At 40.2% G+C, this 12,112-nt stretch overlaps 1 protein-coding gene across 2 annotated transcripts in view; it reads left to right on the forward strand.

Moving 5' to 3' along the window:
* The window catches only part of uggt1 (UDP-glucose glycoprotein glucosyltransferase 1), a 96,352-nt gene that overhangs the window by 17,185 nt on the left and 67,055 nt on the right, over window positions 1–12,112 (forward strand). For both annotated transcript variants that reach the window (XM_055646158.1, XM_055646159.1), the window contains exons 8-15: window positions 837–915; window positions 2,690–2,790; window positions 3,990–4,089; window positions 6,417–6,477; window positions 7,088–7,179; window positions 7,284–7,434; window positions 8,014–8,133; window positions 10,850–10,935. In XM_055646158.1, coding sequence (XP_055502133.1) covers window positions 837–915; window positions 2,690–2,790; window positions 3,990–4,089; window positions 6,417–6,477; window positions 7,088–7,179; window positions 7,284–7,434; window positions 8,014–8,133; window positions 10,850–10,935 — 790 coding nt within the window. The remainder of the gene's footprint in view (window positions 1–836; window positions 916–2,689; window positions 2,791–3,989; window positions 4,090–6,416; window positions 6,478–7,087; window positions 7,180–7,283; window positions 7,435–8,013; window positions 8,134–10,849; window positions 10,936–12,112) is intronic.

Raw genomic sequence — 12,112 nt, forward strand, 5'->3', positions numbered from 1 at the left:
CACTTTCATTTTGCTACTACCATCAGGAAGAAGATACAAGAATCTAAAACTGTGACCACCAGTTAAGAACAGCTTCTTCCCAGCAACCAGTCTCTTGAACGCTGCACAACATGAACCACAACTTTTTGTTTTCTTTTTCCTTCCTCCCACAATATGTAATATGTAAAATAATCTGTGATTCTGTTCTATTCTGTTTGTAGTTTGTTTGTTTGTTTGTTTGCACGCACAAAGTCCGCGAGCATTGCCGCTTTTCATTTCACTGCACATCTCGTATGTGTATGTGATGAATAAACTTGAACTTGAGCATATTTTACAGAGCGTGTATTTGTTGCACCGTGGACTTTGGTGGGTCGTATTATTGATTATGATATATTTATTTGCGTACTATTGCAGGAATGGATGTTAATTTGAGTGTGTTATTCCAAAAAATACAAGCGTGTAAATCAAACATTGGTATTAAAAGAAGATGTGCGCCATTTAAAAAAGTTATAAATCAAATGCACGTAAAACGTGAGATGCCTGGACTTGAAGAATATATGAATATATTTGACAGCAATTCAAAAGCAACAGACCAATTAAATGAGGTCTAGTAACTAACATTGCAGTAGGTCTTAATTGTCCAGGCCTGCATTGTTGGAAATGGGCCATATCATTCATGAGGCTTGTTCAAATGCAATGTCCATTGCACATATTGTACAGGTTTTGCATTATATTCCTTTATGTGGCACGCACAAACATTACCTTGCCTGAAAACGGTTTTAGCCCTTCATCTTTGTCCACAAATCACTCCCATTGTGAATGATATGTTATACCTGATGACTGTTGTTGTCTTGCAGGGTCTGAACTGAACACCACTGTGATAAATGAAAACGATCCTGTTGATGAAGTTCAAGGATTCCTTTTTGGCAAGCTGAAGTAAGGATTGCGCAGGAAGTCTGACTGCTAAGAAATGAGGCTCTGAGATATGGAACAAGTGATCCTGGGACCTTCTGTAGACATAATTCTCATTTTCTGTAAATTTAAGTTTTAATGCTTTTACTTTATTGCCTTTTGGAGTGCTATAATTAATCTTACTTCAAGATAGTACATTGAAGGAAATAGAATGTATGAGAATTATCTGCATTCTAAAGGTTAATTTGTGGTCACAGCAGATAAATGCAATATGGATATACTTCAAATGAGAACAGAGACTCAAAAATATTCCCCCAAGGTATACATTAAAAACAGCACACTGTTGATTAACTTTACAAATGGGACTGGATCAATACTTGGTTATGATCAGACTGAAGTACAAAGCTGAGATCAATAATACTCTATGATCTAATCCTATTTGAACCTTGGGAATACTATTTGTAGAATAGAGTGAATCGGGTTCATCAGTGAAGATTGAGAATTATATTTATTTACTTTCAGTGGTTGCATTGAATTTTCTAAAAACTTTTGGAACTTCCTTCTGAAATTGAAGTTGATATAAATTAAACTTGAATTGATGGGTGGATTAAGGGCCTGTCCCACTTACGCGACCTTTACAGGCGACTGCCGGTACTCATCATAAGTCACCAAAATTTTCAACCTGTTGAAAATTCAGTGATGACCAGAAAGACGCTACGATTCTTTGGAGACCTCTCACGACCATAGGAGACCTCTCATGTCCCTACAAGCGACCCCTGGCGACATGTCGTGGGTGACTTCTCACAACCATAGGAGACCTCCCACAACTGTGGTCGTGAGAGGTCTCCAAAGAGTCATAGCGTCTTTCTGGTTGCCGTTGAATTTTCAACATGTTGAAAATTTTGGCGACCTATCACGGGTGTCGGCAGTCGCCTGTAAAGGTCCCTGTAAAGGCTCTGAACTGAACTGTGAAATAAAAATAGAAAATGCTGGAATGGTTCGGCAGAGTATTTCCAGCTTTTTTTTTTAGATTTTGAGCATCCGCGTTTGATTTTTTTTTTTCTGAATGTAACCCTTTTGAGTTTCAGGTGTATTTTAAGGGCATAAACAAGATGTCTTATTATTACACATTTTATATCAATCTATCTGTCTGTCTGTCTGTTTGTTTATATGTCCATCGATCTATGTATTTATTTGTTTATTATTTATTCATTCATCGGTTTATTCATTTATCCACCCATTTATCTATTTATTTATGTATTTATCTGTTTATGTTATGTATTTTGTTTATTTATTTGCTAATCCACATTTATTTATTTTATTGTTTAAGAGGGAACTGCAGATGCTGGAGAATCGAAGGTTACACAAAAAAGCTGGAGAAACTCAGCGGGTGCAGCAGCATCTATGGAGCGAAGGAAATAGGCAACGTTTCGGGCCGAAACCCTTCTTCAGTCTGAAGAAGGGTTTCGGCCCGAAACATTGCCTATTTCCTTCGCTCCATAGATGCTGCTGCACCCGCTGAGTTTCTCCAGCTTTTTTGTGTAACCTTTATTTATTTTATTGTTTGTTTGTTTAAAAGTAAGATTATAGCAAAACATTGTGTTCCCTTTGGCATTTAGTCAGAATTTACTCGTGGTAGCTATTAAACCATAATGTTTATGGATATCAGATTAAAACAGTTTCCAGGATAATCTGCCTTGGTCTTGAAGACTGCTTAAAGTAGGATGACTTTGACAATGCATACTAATATGTTATGAGTTTTTGTTTTTCAATGATTGTAACTATTTCTTGTTGACAGACAGATGTACCCTGAGATCAAAGAACAACTGAAGGAACTGAGGAAGCACTTAATTGAAAGCACAAATGAGATGGCCCCTCTTAAAGTCTGGCAGCTCCAAGGTAGGCTGCAAAGGGATAATTGCTCAATTTAGACAAAAATGCTGAAGAAACTCAGTGGGTGAGGCAGCATCGATGGAGCGAAGGAAAAGGTCAAGTTTCGGGTCTCGACCCAAAACATCACCTTTTCCTTCGCTCCATCGATGGTGCCTCACCCGCAGAGTTTCTCTAGCATTCTTGTCGACCTTTGATTTTCCAGCATCTGCAGTTCTTTCTTAAACATTGCCCAATTTAGAGTTGTTAAATTGGCAAACTCTGTATTAGTTAGATGCAGAATGTTTCTTTATGCAACTAAGAAAGATTTTTAGTGAATCAACCATTTTTGCTAATAAATAGTGACAAACGCATACAGAAGTATGAATAGTTCATTACCTCTTTTGATCCCATTACTGTGAATATTATTCTTACTATATATCACAATCTTTCTTTTCAACTAGAATGTAGTTCAAGATTCCCACACTTCTCCACTTTTTTTGGTTCATATTTTGTTTAAGGTCGTCATCTTAATGGGCCTGTCCCACTTGGACGACTGCAGGAGACTCTGCGGTCGCCACATGGTCGCCACGTGTTCACAGGTGTTGCCGGGTAGTCGCCTTCATGGTCGTGAGTTGTTCCCGCATTCTGGAAATGTTGAAAAATTGGCGGCGACCAGAATTAAGCCGCCATGGAGAGTAGCAAGAATTTGCCTAAGTGGGACAGGCCCATAACTGAATAACACGCTTACGCATTTTTGACTACTGACATGAAATTGAATTATCTACTCTCAATTGGGTGTTACAGTTTGCATGTCTGATCTCAATTACTTCAGAGCTATAAAAGGCAAACAGGCCAGTGTTGAAATTTATAGTCTTCAAACTCAAACATTGCCTTCCTTCAAATGGCCACCAGAATCACGGATGTGATTATCTTTGAACTTTATCTGACATTCCCATCTAAGTCTTGATGTGACGAACAATTTTTTGATGTTTGTCCAAGATTAATTGCTTCTTGATTTGGCCTTGCAGGCTGTTTTGTAATTACCACCCTTTAATGTAAAGTAGTATTTTGAATTTACCATTTCTATTTTGACCAATCATAAATATCTCTCACTTTCCTACAGTGGGCTGAAATCCAAAAGTTGTGTGTATTTTCAATCCAATAGTATATTTTCTCTTTTCTCTTTTGAATTGTTTTGATGTTTGCATCTGTATTTATTTGCACAGACCTAAGCTTTCAAACTGCTGCTCGAATATTGGCTGCGCCTACAGATGATGCATTGATGGTTATGCGTGACTTGAGTCAGAACTTTCCAACCAAGGCCAGGTACCACATTTTACTTTCATTTATTCTTAAAAAGAGAAATTGATTTTTTTTTAAAAAGGGAGTTGTACAGAGAATGTAATATGTTAACATCGTTTTTGTACCAATGCATTGTACTCACTTCTAATAAATAAAATATTTATTAAAAAAAAAAGAGAGAAATTGATATAAAATATATTTGTGATTTGAGCTGATTGTATGAAAATATCATAGTCAGGTTTGCAGCAAAGAAACCAACCCTTTTGTTCATCTACACTAATCCTATTTGTCCACGTTAGGTTCATATCCCTTCATGCATGGCATGTTCTAGTGCTTGTCCAAATGTCTATTAAACATAGTGATTGTATCTAATTCTACAAGCTCCACAAGCATTTCATTCCAGATAGCAATTACTCTGTTAGAAAAACACTTTCCTCTCAAATCCACTTTAAAACACCTTCCTCGCATCTCAAGTCTATGACTTGATGCCCCTACCATGACTGCCTATCTATGCCTCTTGTATTTTTATATTTCCCTCGCCCTTCTTTGCACCAAAGAAAGCAAATCCAGTCAATTCAACCTCTCCCTATAATGAAAGTCCTCCAATCAATGATCCAATAAAGTATCATTGAATCCAGGCAACATCTCCTCAGCACTTTCTGCCGTGCAATCACATCTTTCCTGGGGTGTGGCAAACAGAACTACGCACAGAACTACATTAATGATTTGAATGAGAACATACAGGGCAAGATAAGCAAGTTTGCTGAAGATACAAAAATGAGTGATTTTGCAGATAGTGAAGATGGTTGTGAAATATTGCAGCAGGATCTGGATCAATTGGCCAGGTGGGCGGAGGAATGGTTGATGGAATTTAATACAGAGAAGTGTGAGGTTGCATTTTAGGATGTCAAACAAGGACAGGACCAACACAGTAAATGGTAGGCTTCTGTGTAGTGTTGTAGAGCAGAAGGATTTAGGAGTACAGGTGCATGGTTCCTTGAAGGATGAGTCGCAGGTGAATAAGGTGATCAAAAAGGCTTTTGGCACTTTGGCCTTCATCAGTCAGAGTATTGAGTATAGAAGTTGGGAGGTCATGTTGCAGTTGTATAAGACATTGGTGAGACCGCATTTAGAGTATTGTGTTCAGTTCTTGGCACCATGTTGTAGGAAAGATATTGTCAAGCTTGAAAGGGTTCAGAAAAGATTTACGATGATGTTACCAGAACTAGAGGGTATGAGCTATAGGGGGAGGTTGAGTCGGCTGGGATTTTTTTTTTTTTTAAAAGCAACCTTTTTGCTTTGACTCATTTTCTCTCTCAGTGCTAATTTCTGTCTCTTTTGCTCTTATTTCACTTTCCATACCTGATCTTCATCGGTATGATGGTCTGAGGTGGACAGATAGTCACTGGCGCAGTCACTGAAGTTCCAGTTCATTTCAGAGGAGCTGTATTTACTTGATGTCCACCTTGCCAACATCTTGTCATGCTAAGCATTTTGGATATTCTTTGTGCAAAAATAACAAAAGCTATTTTTTTTGCTTCTCAGTGCAAAATACGGCCCATCATTTTCAGAATGTGTTTGTTTGATCTTGAATGCACTTATTCAAAGTCCATATTGTATAAATGGAAGGATCAATAAACCAAAATCGAATTTGTTTCTTTAAAAAAAATGTAATTGATCTGTTGCTCAATTGATGATATTCATACCATTGGACGTTGACAGTAAGTCTTTTCCATCTAGTGTAGAATTTTAATATTGCCAGAATTAAGAATATTAAATGAAATTAAATCTGTACCTTCTTCTCGGCTCTATCTATTTTACATGAGGTTGAACTAATTATATCTATGGTATATCTAATCTGATTGGATTGCATGCAATAGACAATAGGTGCAGGAGTAGGCCATTTGGCCTTTCGAGCCAGCACCACCATTCAATGTGATCATGGCTGATCATCCCCAATCAGTACCCCGTTCCTGCCTCCTCCCCATATACCCTGACTCCACTATTTTTAAGAGCCCTATCTAGCTCTCTCTTGAAAGCATCCAGAGGACCTGCCTCTACCGCCACCGCCCTCTGAGGCAGAGAATTCCACAGACTCACCACTCTGTGAGAAAACGTGTTTCCTCGTCTCCGTTCTAAATGGCTTACTCCTTTTTCGTAAACTGTGTCCTCTAGTTCTGGAAACAAAGCTTGTCACTGTACGTCAGTACATGTGACAATAATAAATAATAATAAACCCAAACCTAGAGATTATGAACTGTTCATGCCAAAAATGATGGATGGTTTGTCTCTGGAATGCCACCATTTTTTTTAACTCTAGTATAATGTTTCCTCAATGTGTTAATATGCAGATCAATCACCAGAACTGTTGTGAACTCTGACGTGAAGAAAGAAGTAGAAGAAAATCAACGGGTAAGTGCACATTTTAAATCAATGTAATCTTACTCGAGGCAATTGACATTGGTGAATCTTGCTGGCCTGTGTCTGCCTACTGGAGTTTGTGTGCATAGTCTCCTGGCATCTATGCTTGATAGGTCCAGGGTCAACATCACTGTCCCAAAGCATTGTCTAAATGGCAGCATGGCCTCTGGTAGCACACTAAGGAAGCCCCACATGTGAAAAGACTCAGAATATTCTGAAAGCTGGCAGAGCTCAATCCCCAGTTTTGCCGGCTGTCAAAGCTGACTAAATATTTTATGTTTTCCTGGTGTATTTTATGTTTTCCTGGTGACTTTTGCATATAGGCCAAATTAATCAAAGTAAAAATGACCATTTGCAACTTTTTGTATTGACTGTTAGGCGGCGGCAGCTTTAGTGTTTTGAAGTTGATCCTGTAATTTAGGTGGGGCCATTTTGATTTTAACATTCACGATGTTTCAATGTCTTGACCCAAGCCATCGCTCTGCCTCCACAGATGTTGCCTGACCTGCTGAGTTCCGCCAACAATTTGTTTTTTGATCCAGATAGCAGCTTCTGCCATGTTTTGGTCTCCAAATAGTTTAACTATGCCTTTTTTTTCCAGTTTTTTAAGGAAACTCTGGGTCTGCATCCAGGTGACTCTGCACTTTTCATCAATGGCCTTAGTATTGATCTTGACGTGCAAGATATTTTCAGGTATGGAAAGTTAACGATGTTAATCAATGCAACCTAGTCAACCTATCAAAAAACAATGAGATTTTTTTCCTATAAAAATAATCTTGTTTACCCACGTTTGCCAGTGTTCTGGATCTGCTGCGCAATGAGGCTCGCCTTATGGAAGGCCTGCATGATCTGGGGATTCAGGGGAAGGAGCTGCATGAACTATTGAAGTTAAACGTACATCCAGCAGAATCTGACTACGGTGTGGATATTCGAAATTCAGCCGTCTACGTAAGTTTGATTTCCCTGCATTATTTTTCTTGTTGAGACTAGAGCTCTGCTTTTGTATTGGGTTCCCAGTCATATAAATATTACAAACCAGTACAAAGCACCATGATACAATACTTCAGTCTGAAGAAGGGTTTCGGCCCGAAACGTCGCCTATTTCCTTCGCTCCATAGATGCTGCTGCACCCGCTGAGTTTCTCCAGCATTTTTGTGTACCTTCGATCTTCCAGCATCTGCAGTTCCTGCTTGAACATGATACAATACCCATTTGCTAAGGAATCGCCTTATGGGGATCCTTTGCTTCTTTCAAATACCATCAGAAATTTGATCCATTTGGCCTTTTTCTAAATCTCTACAACTTCCAAATTCTAAATCTAACATACTAATAGAGCATAATTAACGTTGTTGTGTACACATTGCCGTGGTTTCAACAGTGTTTGAATAACGATATTGGCATTTAGTTAATCAGCAAGTCAGCAAAACAATTAAAGGAATGTTAAAACTTGTTATTAATCGGATAAAATGTCCCATTTCATATGATAAATGTGTTTCATAGTTAATGTTCGGATTTTCTTTTAAATAGTGGATTAACAACCTGGAATTGGATAGCAAATACAGAACATGGCCTTCAAGTGTTCAAGAGCTTTTGAGACCTACGTTTCCTGGAGTTATCCGACAGATTCGGAAGAACTTCCACAACTTTGTAAGTGGTTTAATTTTGTTCATTAACATGATAGTCAAAGACATTTCAAATTAGGTAATGGTTGTTCATGCTTATCAAAGAGAAATCAAGGATATATTTTAGTTGTTCGGATTGATTTGGGGGAAATAATGGAGAATTGAGAGTTCCAAAATGTTGTCTGTTTTTATGCATTTTGAGTTGATATCTATGACTGACATTCATGCAGGATAATGGAGCATCATTTGACATTTTGCAGTTGACATTCTTATCATGAATGACTTGCAGTAAGGGTTTGTTCACTCAAAAAAAGTCACCCCATTACTTCATTAAAGCATTTTAGGTTCATGTTTCCATTTCTTGCATCAAATGTTCTCTTGGTTTATTTTCAGGAGGGTATTTTTGTGTGTCAAAAGAGAATAAAGTGCTTTTTGCTAATTCCCATATACAGGTGCACAACCTTTTATCCGAAAGCCTTGGGACCAGACACTTTTCGTAATTCAGAATTTTTCGGCTTTCGGATTGGAAGATTTTTAGCGTAGATTTTAACGGCTGGCTCAGTGGTAGAGTGCTCGGCTCATATCCGCAAGGTCGCGAGTTTGCGCCTCGATCCCGGCAGTTACTCGATCGCGAGTTTGAGTCTTCAATGTAGTTTTTTCTTGCAGAATAGGAGAGAATAGGGAGGGTTAGGCTGGGATCATTCTCTGCGAGATGATCTTAGTGCGGGAGACAAGTGTAGGAGAGGTGTACTGACTGTGTGGGCAGAACTTTGGAAGTGATTGCCCACCATTCTCAAAAGCCGCTGTGTCTCCCTGTCCCTCCAACTCCAGAGGAATCCAATCCCCGATGGGCCGCTACGGCGACAAGTGGCAGTTCGCCCACAGCCCGAGCTGCGCCCCCTCATCCGCAACCCGGGTTCCTCTGGAGTTGGAGCGGGGCTGGGCTAGAGTTGTTGCTGGCTGTGAGTCTCTGGGATCTCCGTGCTTGCAGTGGGCCTGGGGGTCGGTGTCCCGATGAGGGGGCGCAGCTCGGGCTGTGGGCGAACTGCCACTTGTCGCTGTAGCGGCCCATCGGGGAGCGGCTTCTGGTGGTCCTGACGTCTCTCAGCTCCTGTCCAGGGGGATGGCCGGAGACGTCAGGACCAACAAGAACCCGCTCCCCGATGCGCCGCTACAGTGACAAGTGGCAGTTCGCCCACAGCCCGAGCTGCGCCCCCTCATCCGCAACCCGGGTTCCTCTGGAGTTGGAGCGGGGCTGGGCTAGAGTTGTTGCTGGCTGTGAGTCTCTGGTATCTCCGTGCTTGCAGTCGGTGTCCCGTTGGTCCTGACGTCTCCGGTCACCCCTCTGGACTGGAGCTGAGACTGGGAACTGTACCGCCCTTGCCCCCTCCCTCTGCAACTGCAAACAACCCCACAGTTCCCAGTCTCAGCTCCTGTGCAGGGGGTGGCCGGAGACGTCACAGCCCGAGCTGCGCCCCCTCATCCGCAACCTCAAGACCAAGACGCACCTTGCACACCATCAGCTTCGGTCCCTACGGGGAGCGTGTTCCTCTGGAATTGGAACGGGGCTGGGCTGCTGCTGGCTGTGGGTCTCTGGGATCTCCGTGCTTGCAGTGGGCCTGGGGGCTGGTGTCCCATTGGTCCTGACGTCTCCGGTGACTGGCACTAGCTCCGACGTGAAGACAGTGCAAAACCCCCGCGCCGGTGCAATGGGCGGGGAGCTGGAGAGGGGAGGGAAGGGGTCACACACATGGCCGGGAAGCAGAGGGGTGTAGGTGGGGTGAAACTTAAGGGAGCGACAATTTGCTGCTGCCTGCCCTCTGAGTTAAAAAGTTCTCATGCAAGACTCACGATACACTGTGTATCGTGAGTCTACCGTGGGAATTTTTTTAACTCAGCGGGCAGGCAGCAGCAGATTGTCAATTATTAACCCTCGCGCAATATACCCTCACCTTCTCTTTTATGAATGGGGATTTAGTTCCCCTTTCTTTGAGGACCGACCGGAGGTTCCGCTGTCACCTCTGCGGGCCGCCCTCGGTGAACGTTTTCAAGGACCTTTCTTCAAGGACTGAAAAAATGTCGCTATTCGGAGGTTTTCGTTATTTGGATCGTCGGATAAAAGGTTGTGCACCTGTACTAAGATGATTTATTTTGCCCATATTTTGTTCTCTTGAGATATTTCATAATCATCAGAAAGAAGGGATTTTGATTCCTATTTTTTGGGGTCTCTTTAGATACCCTTTGTTAGAATGTTTGATGACCTATTAAATTTCTTATTAAATGACCTATTAAATCACCTGGTTACCCATTAAATAATTTGTAAATAACATCTCAAATGAAGTATGTTTTACATACTTCTTTGTGCAACATTGACTGTGTTTTACCGCTAGACCTTGCTGTCACCCAAGGAGAATATTTTAATTAAGGTTATGTCTAAGTTAGTTTTAGTATTTGCTGAAGAGAGAATTACTTGCTCGCTGAGATACCCCTTTAGAGGTTTCTTCTACACAAATTAATATACTGTCAACTTTCAGCTTAGTAATTATCTGAGCTAATATTCAGACAGTATTTTTGTCATACTTGAAATTATTTTGCAATTAATTAAAATCTGGCATTGATAGTGTGTGTGGATGAGATTAAATTTTCATCTCTGAAGTGGATATAAACAGTGAAACCTCTGTCTGATTGTTGATGGCCAACAGTATATACTTACACTATTTCTTATTATTCTTTAATTTCAGGTGCTCATTATTGACCCGATGGATGAGAGCACTCCAGAGTTGTTGACAACAGCTGAAATGTTTTATATTAATGACATCCCTCTTAGGTATGTTTTCAATGCATAAATCCAGTGTGCATGGATTATGATTTTGTAATTTTGGTTACTGTCCATTCATTGAAACTTATAGAATAATGATCACTTTCCCCCAAAATACTCTCTCACTGACACTTTCACCACTTTCCTGGCCTAATACCCCCAAATTAGGTTCACAACAGCCTGTCTCTAGAAAGACTATAAGTAAATTGGCACAACAAAAAAAAGTCCTACCTGTCAGATTCCCTGCATTAAAATATGTGCAGTTTTGTCAACCAGTCTTGTCATTGTGTGTTAGCATGCTCCTGCTTCCTCTTAGTAGATCTGTGGAGTTTATCTTCTATATTTGACTCCACCTTCTCACTGGCTATACCACTACTCTATGTCCCCTCCACTTCTTAAATTAGTTTTAACACCTCCCAATAGCACGAGCAAACCTCCATGCAAGGATATTGGTCTCTGCTTGTATAGGACCAACCTACCCCAGAAATCGTCCCAATGGTCCTTCTAAAACCTCAACTTGCTTTGTTGTCAAACACTCCAGGCCTTTCTGTTCCCTTAAATTTGCATTATTTAGTTCATTTTGCCTCCGTTCATTACTTTGTCTAAAATATATCACTTGGTCCACTGTTGCTGATTTAACTGCCATTCCTTATGCTATCTTGTATGATCGTTTTGCTTTTACTTTCCTGGTTCGAAACAATATTTCTGATTTCCATGTCACCTGTAAACAAACCAAAGGTGAGGAATACGGCTGTTTTTGATACCTTTGCTGTACTGTTCTACACCTTTGACAAACAACATAATGAAAACTAACTACTTTCTGGGTTCCGATCTTCAGCCTTTTTTTTTTGTTGATACCTGCTCTTTAATCCTACAAATTTAAATTTTGCTAAACATCTTTTCTATGATATAACAACACTCACAACACCAACTTACCTTATCAAATAAATCAATCCTATAAGTAAAATGAACTTTGTCTTTAATAACTTCCTGTTATTTTCATTTATTTACCTGCACTTTGTAAGAACCAATTAGTTTTTGCTTCTATATGGCCTTCTCACTTCTGCCATTTGACCAATTGCTATTTTTTATCAGTCTTTCTTATTTAAACAGAGTGAAACGTTTGGGGATAGGTTAGTTTGGTTTCTATTTTTAAAGTAGATTATGGTTTTTCATGGACAACAAT

This window comes from Leucoraja erinacea, chromosome 14, assembly GCF_028641065.1.
Source record: "Leucoraja erinacea ecotype New England chromosome 14, Leri_hhj_1, whole genome shotgun sequence".
NCBI lineage: Eukaryota > Metazoa > Chordata > Chondrichthyes > Rajiformes > Rajidae > Leucoraja > Leucoraja erinaceus.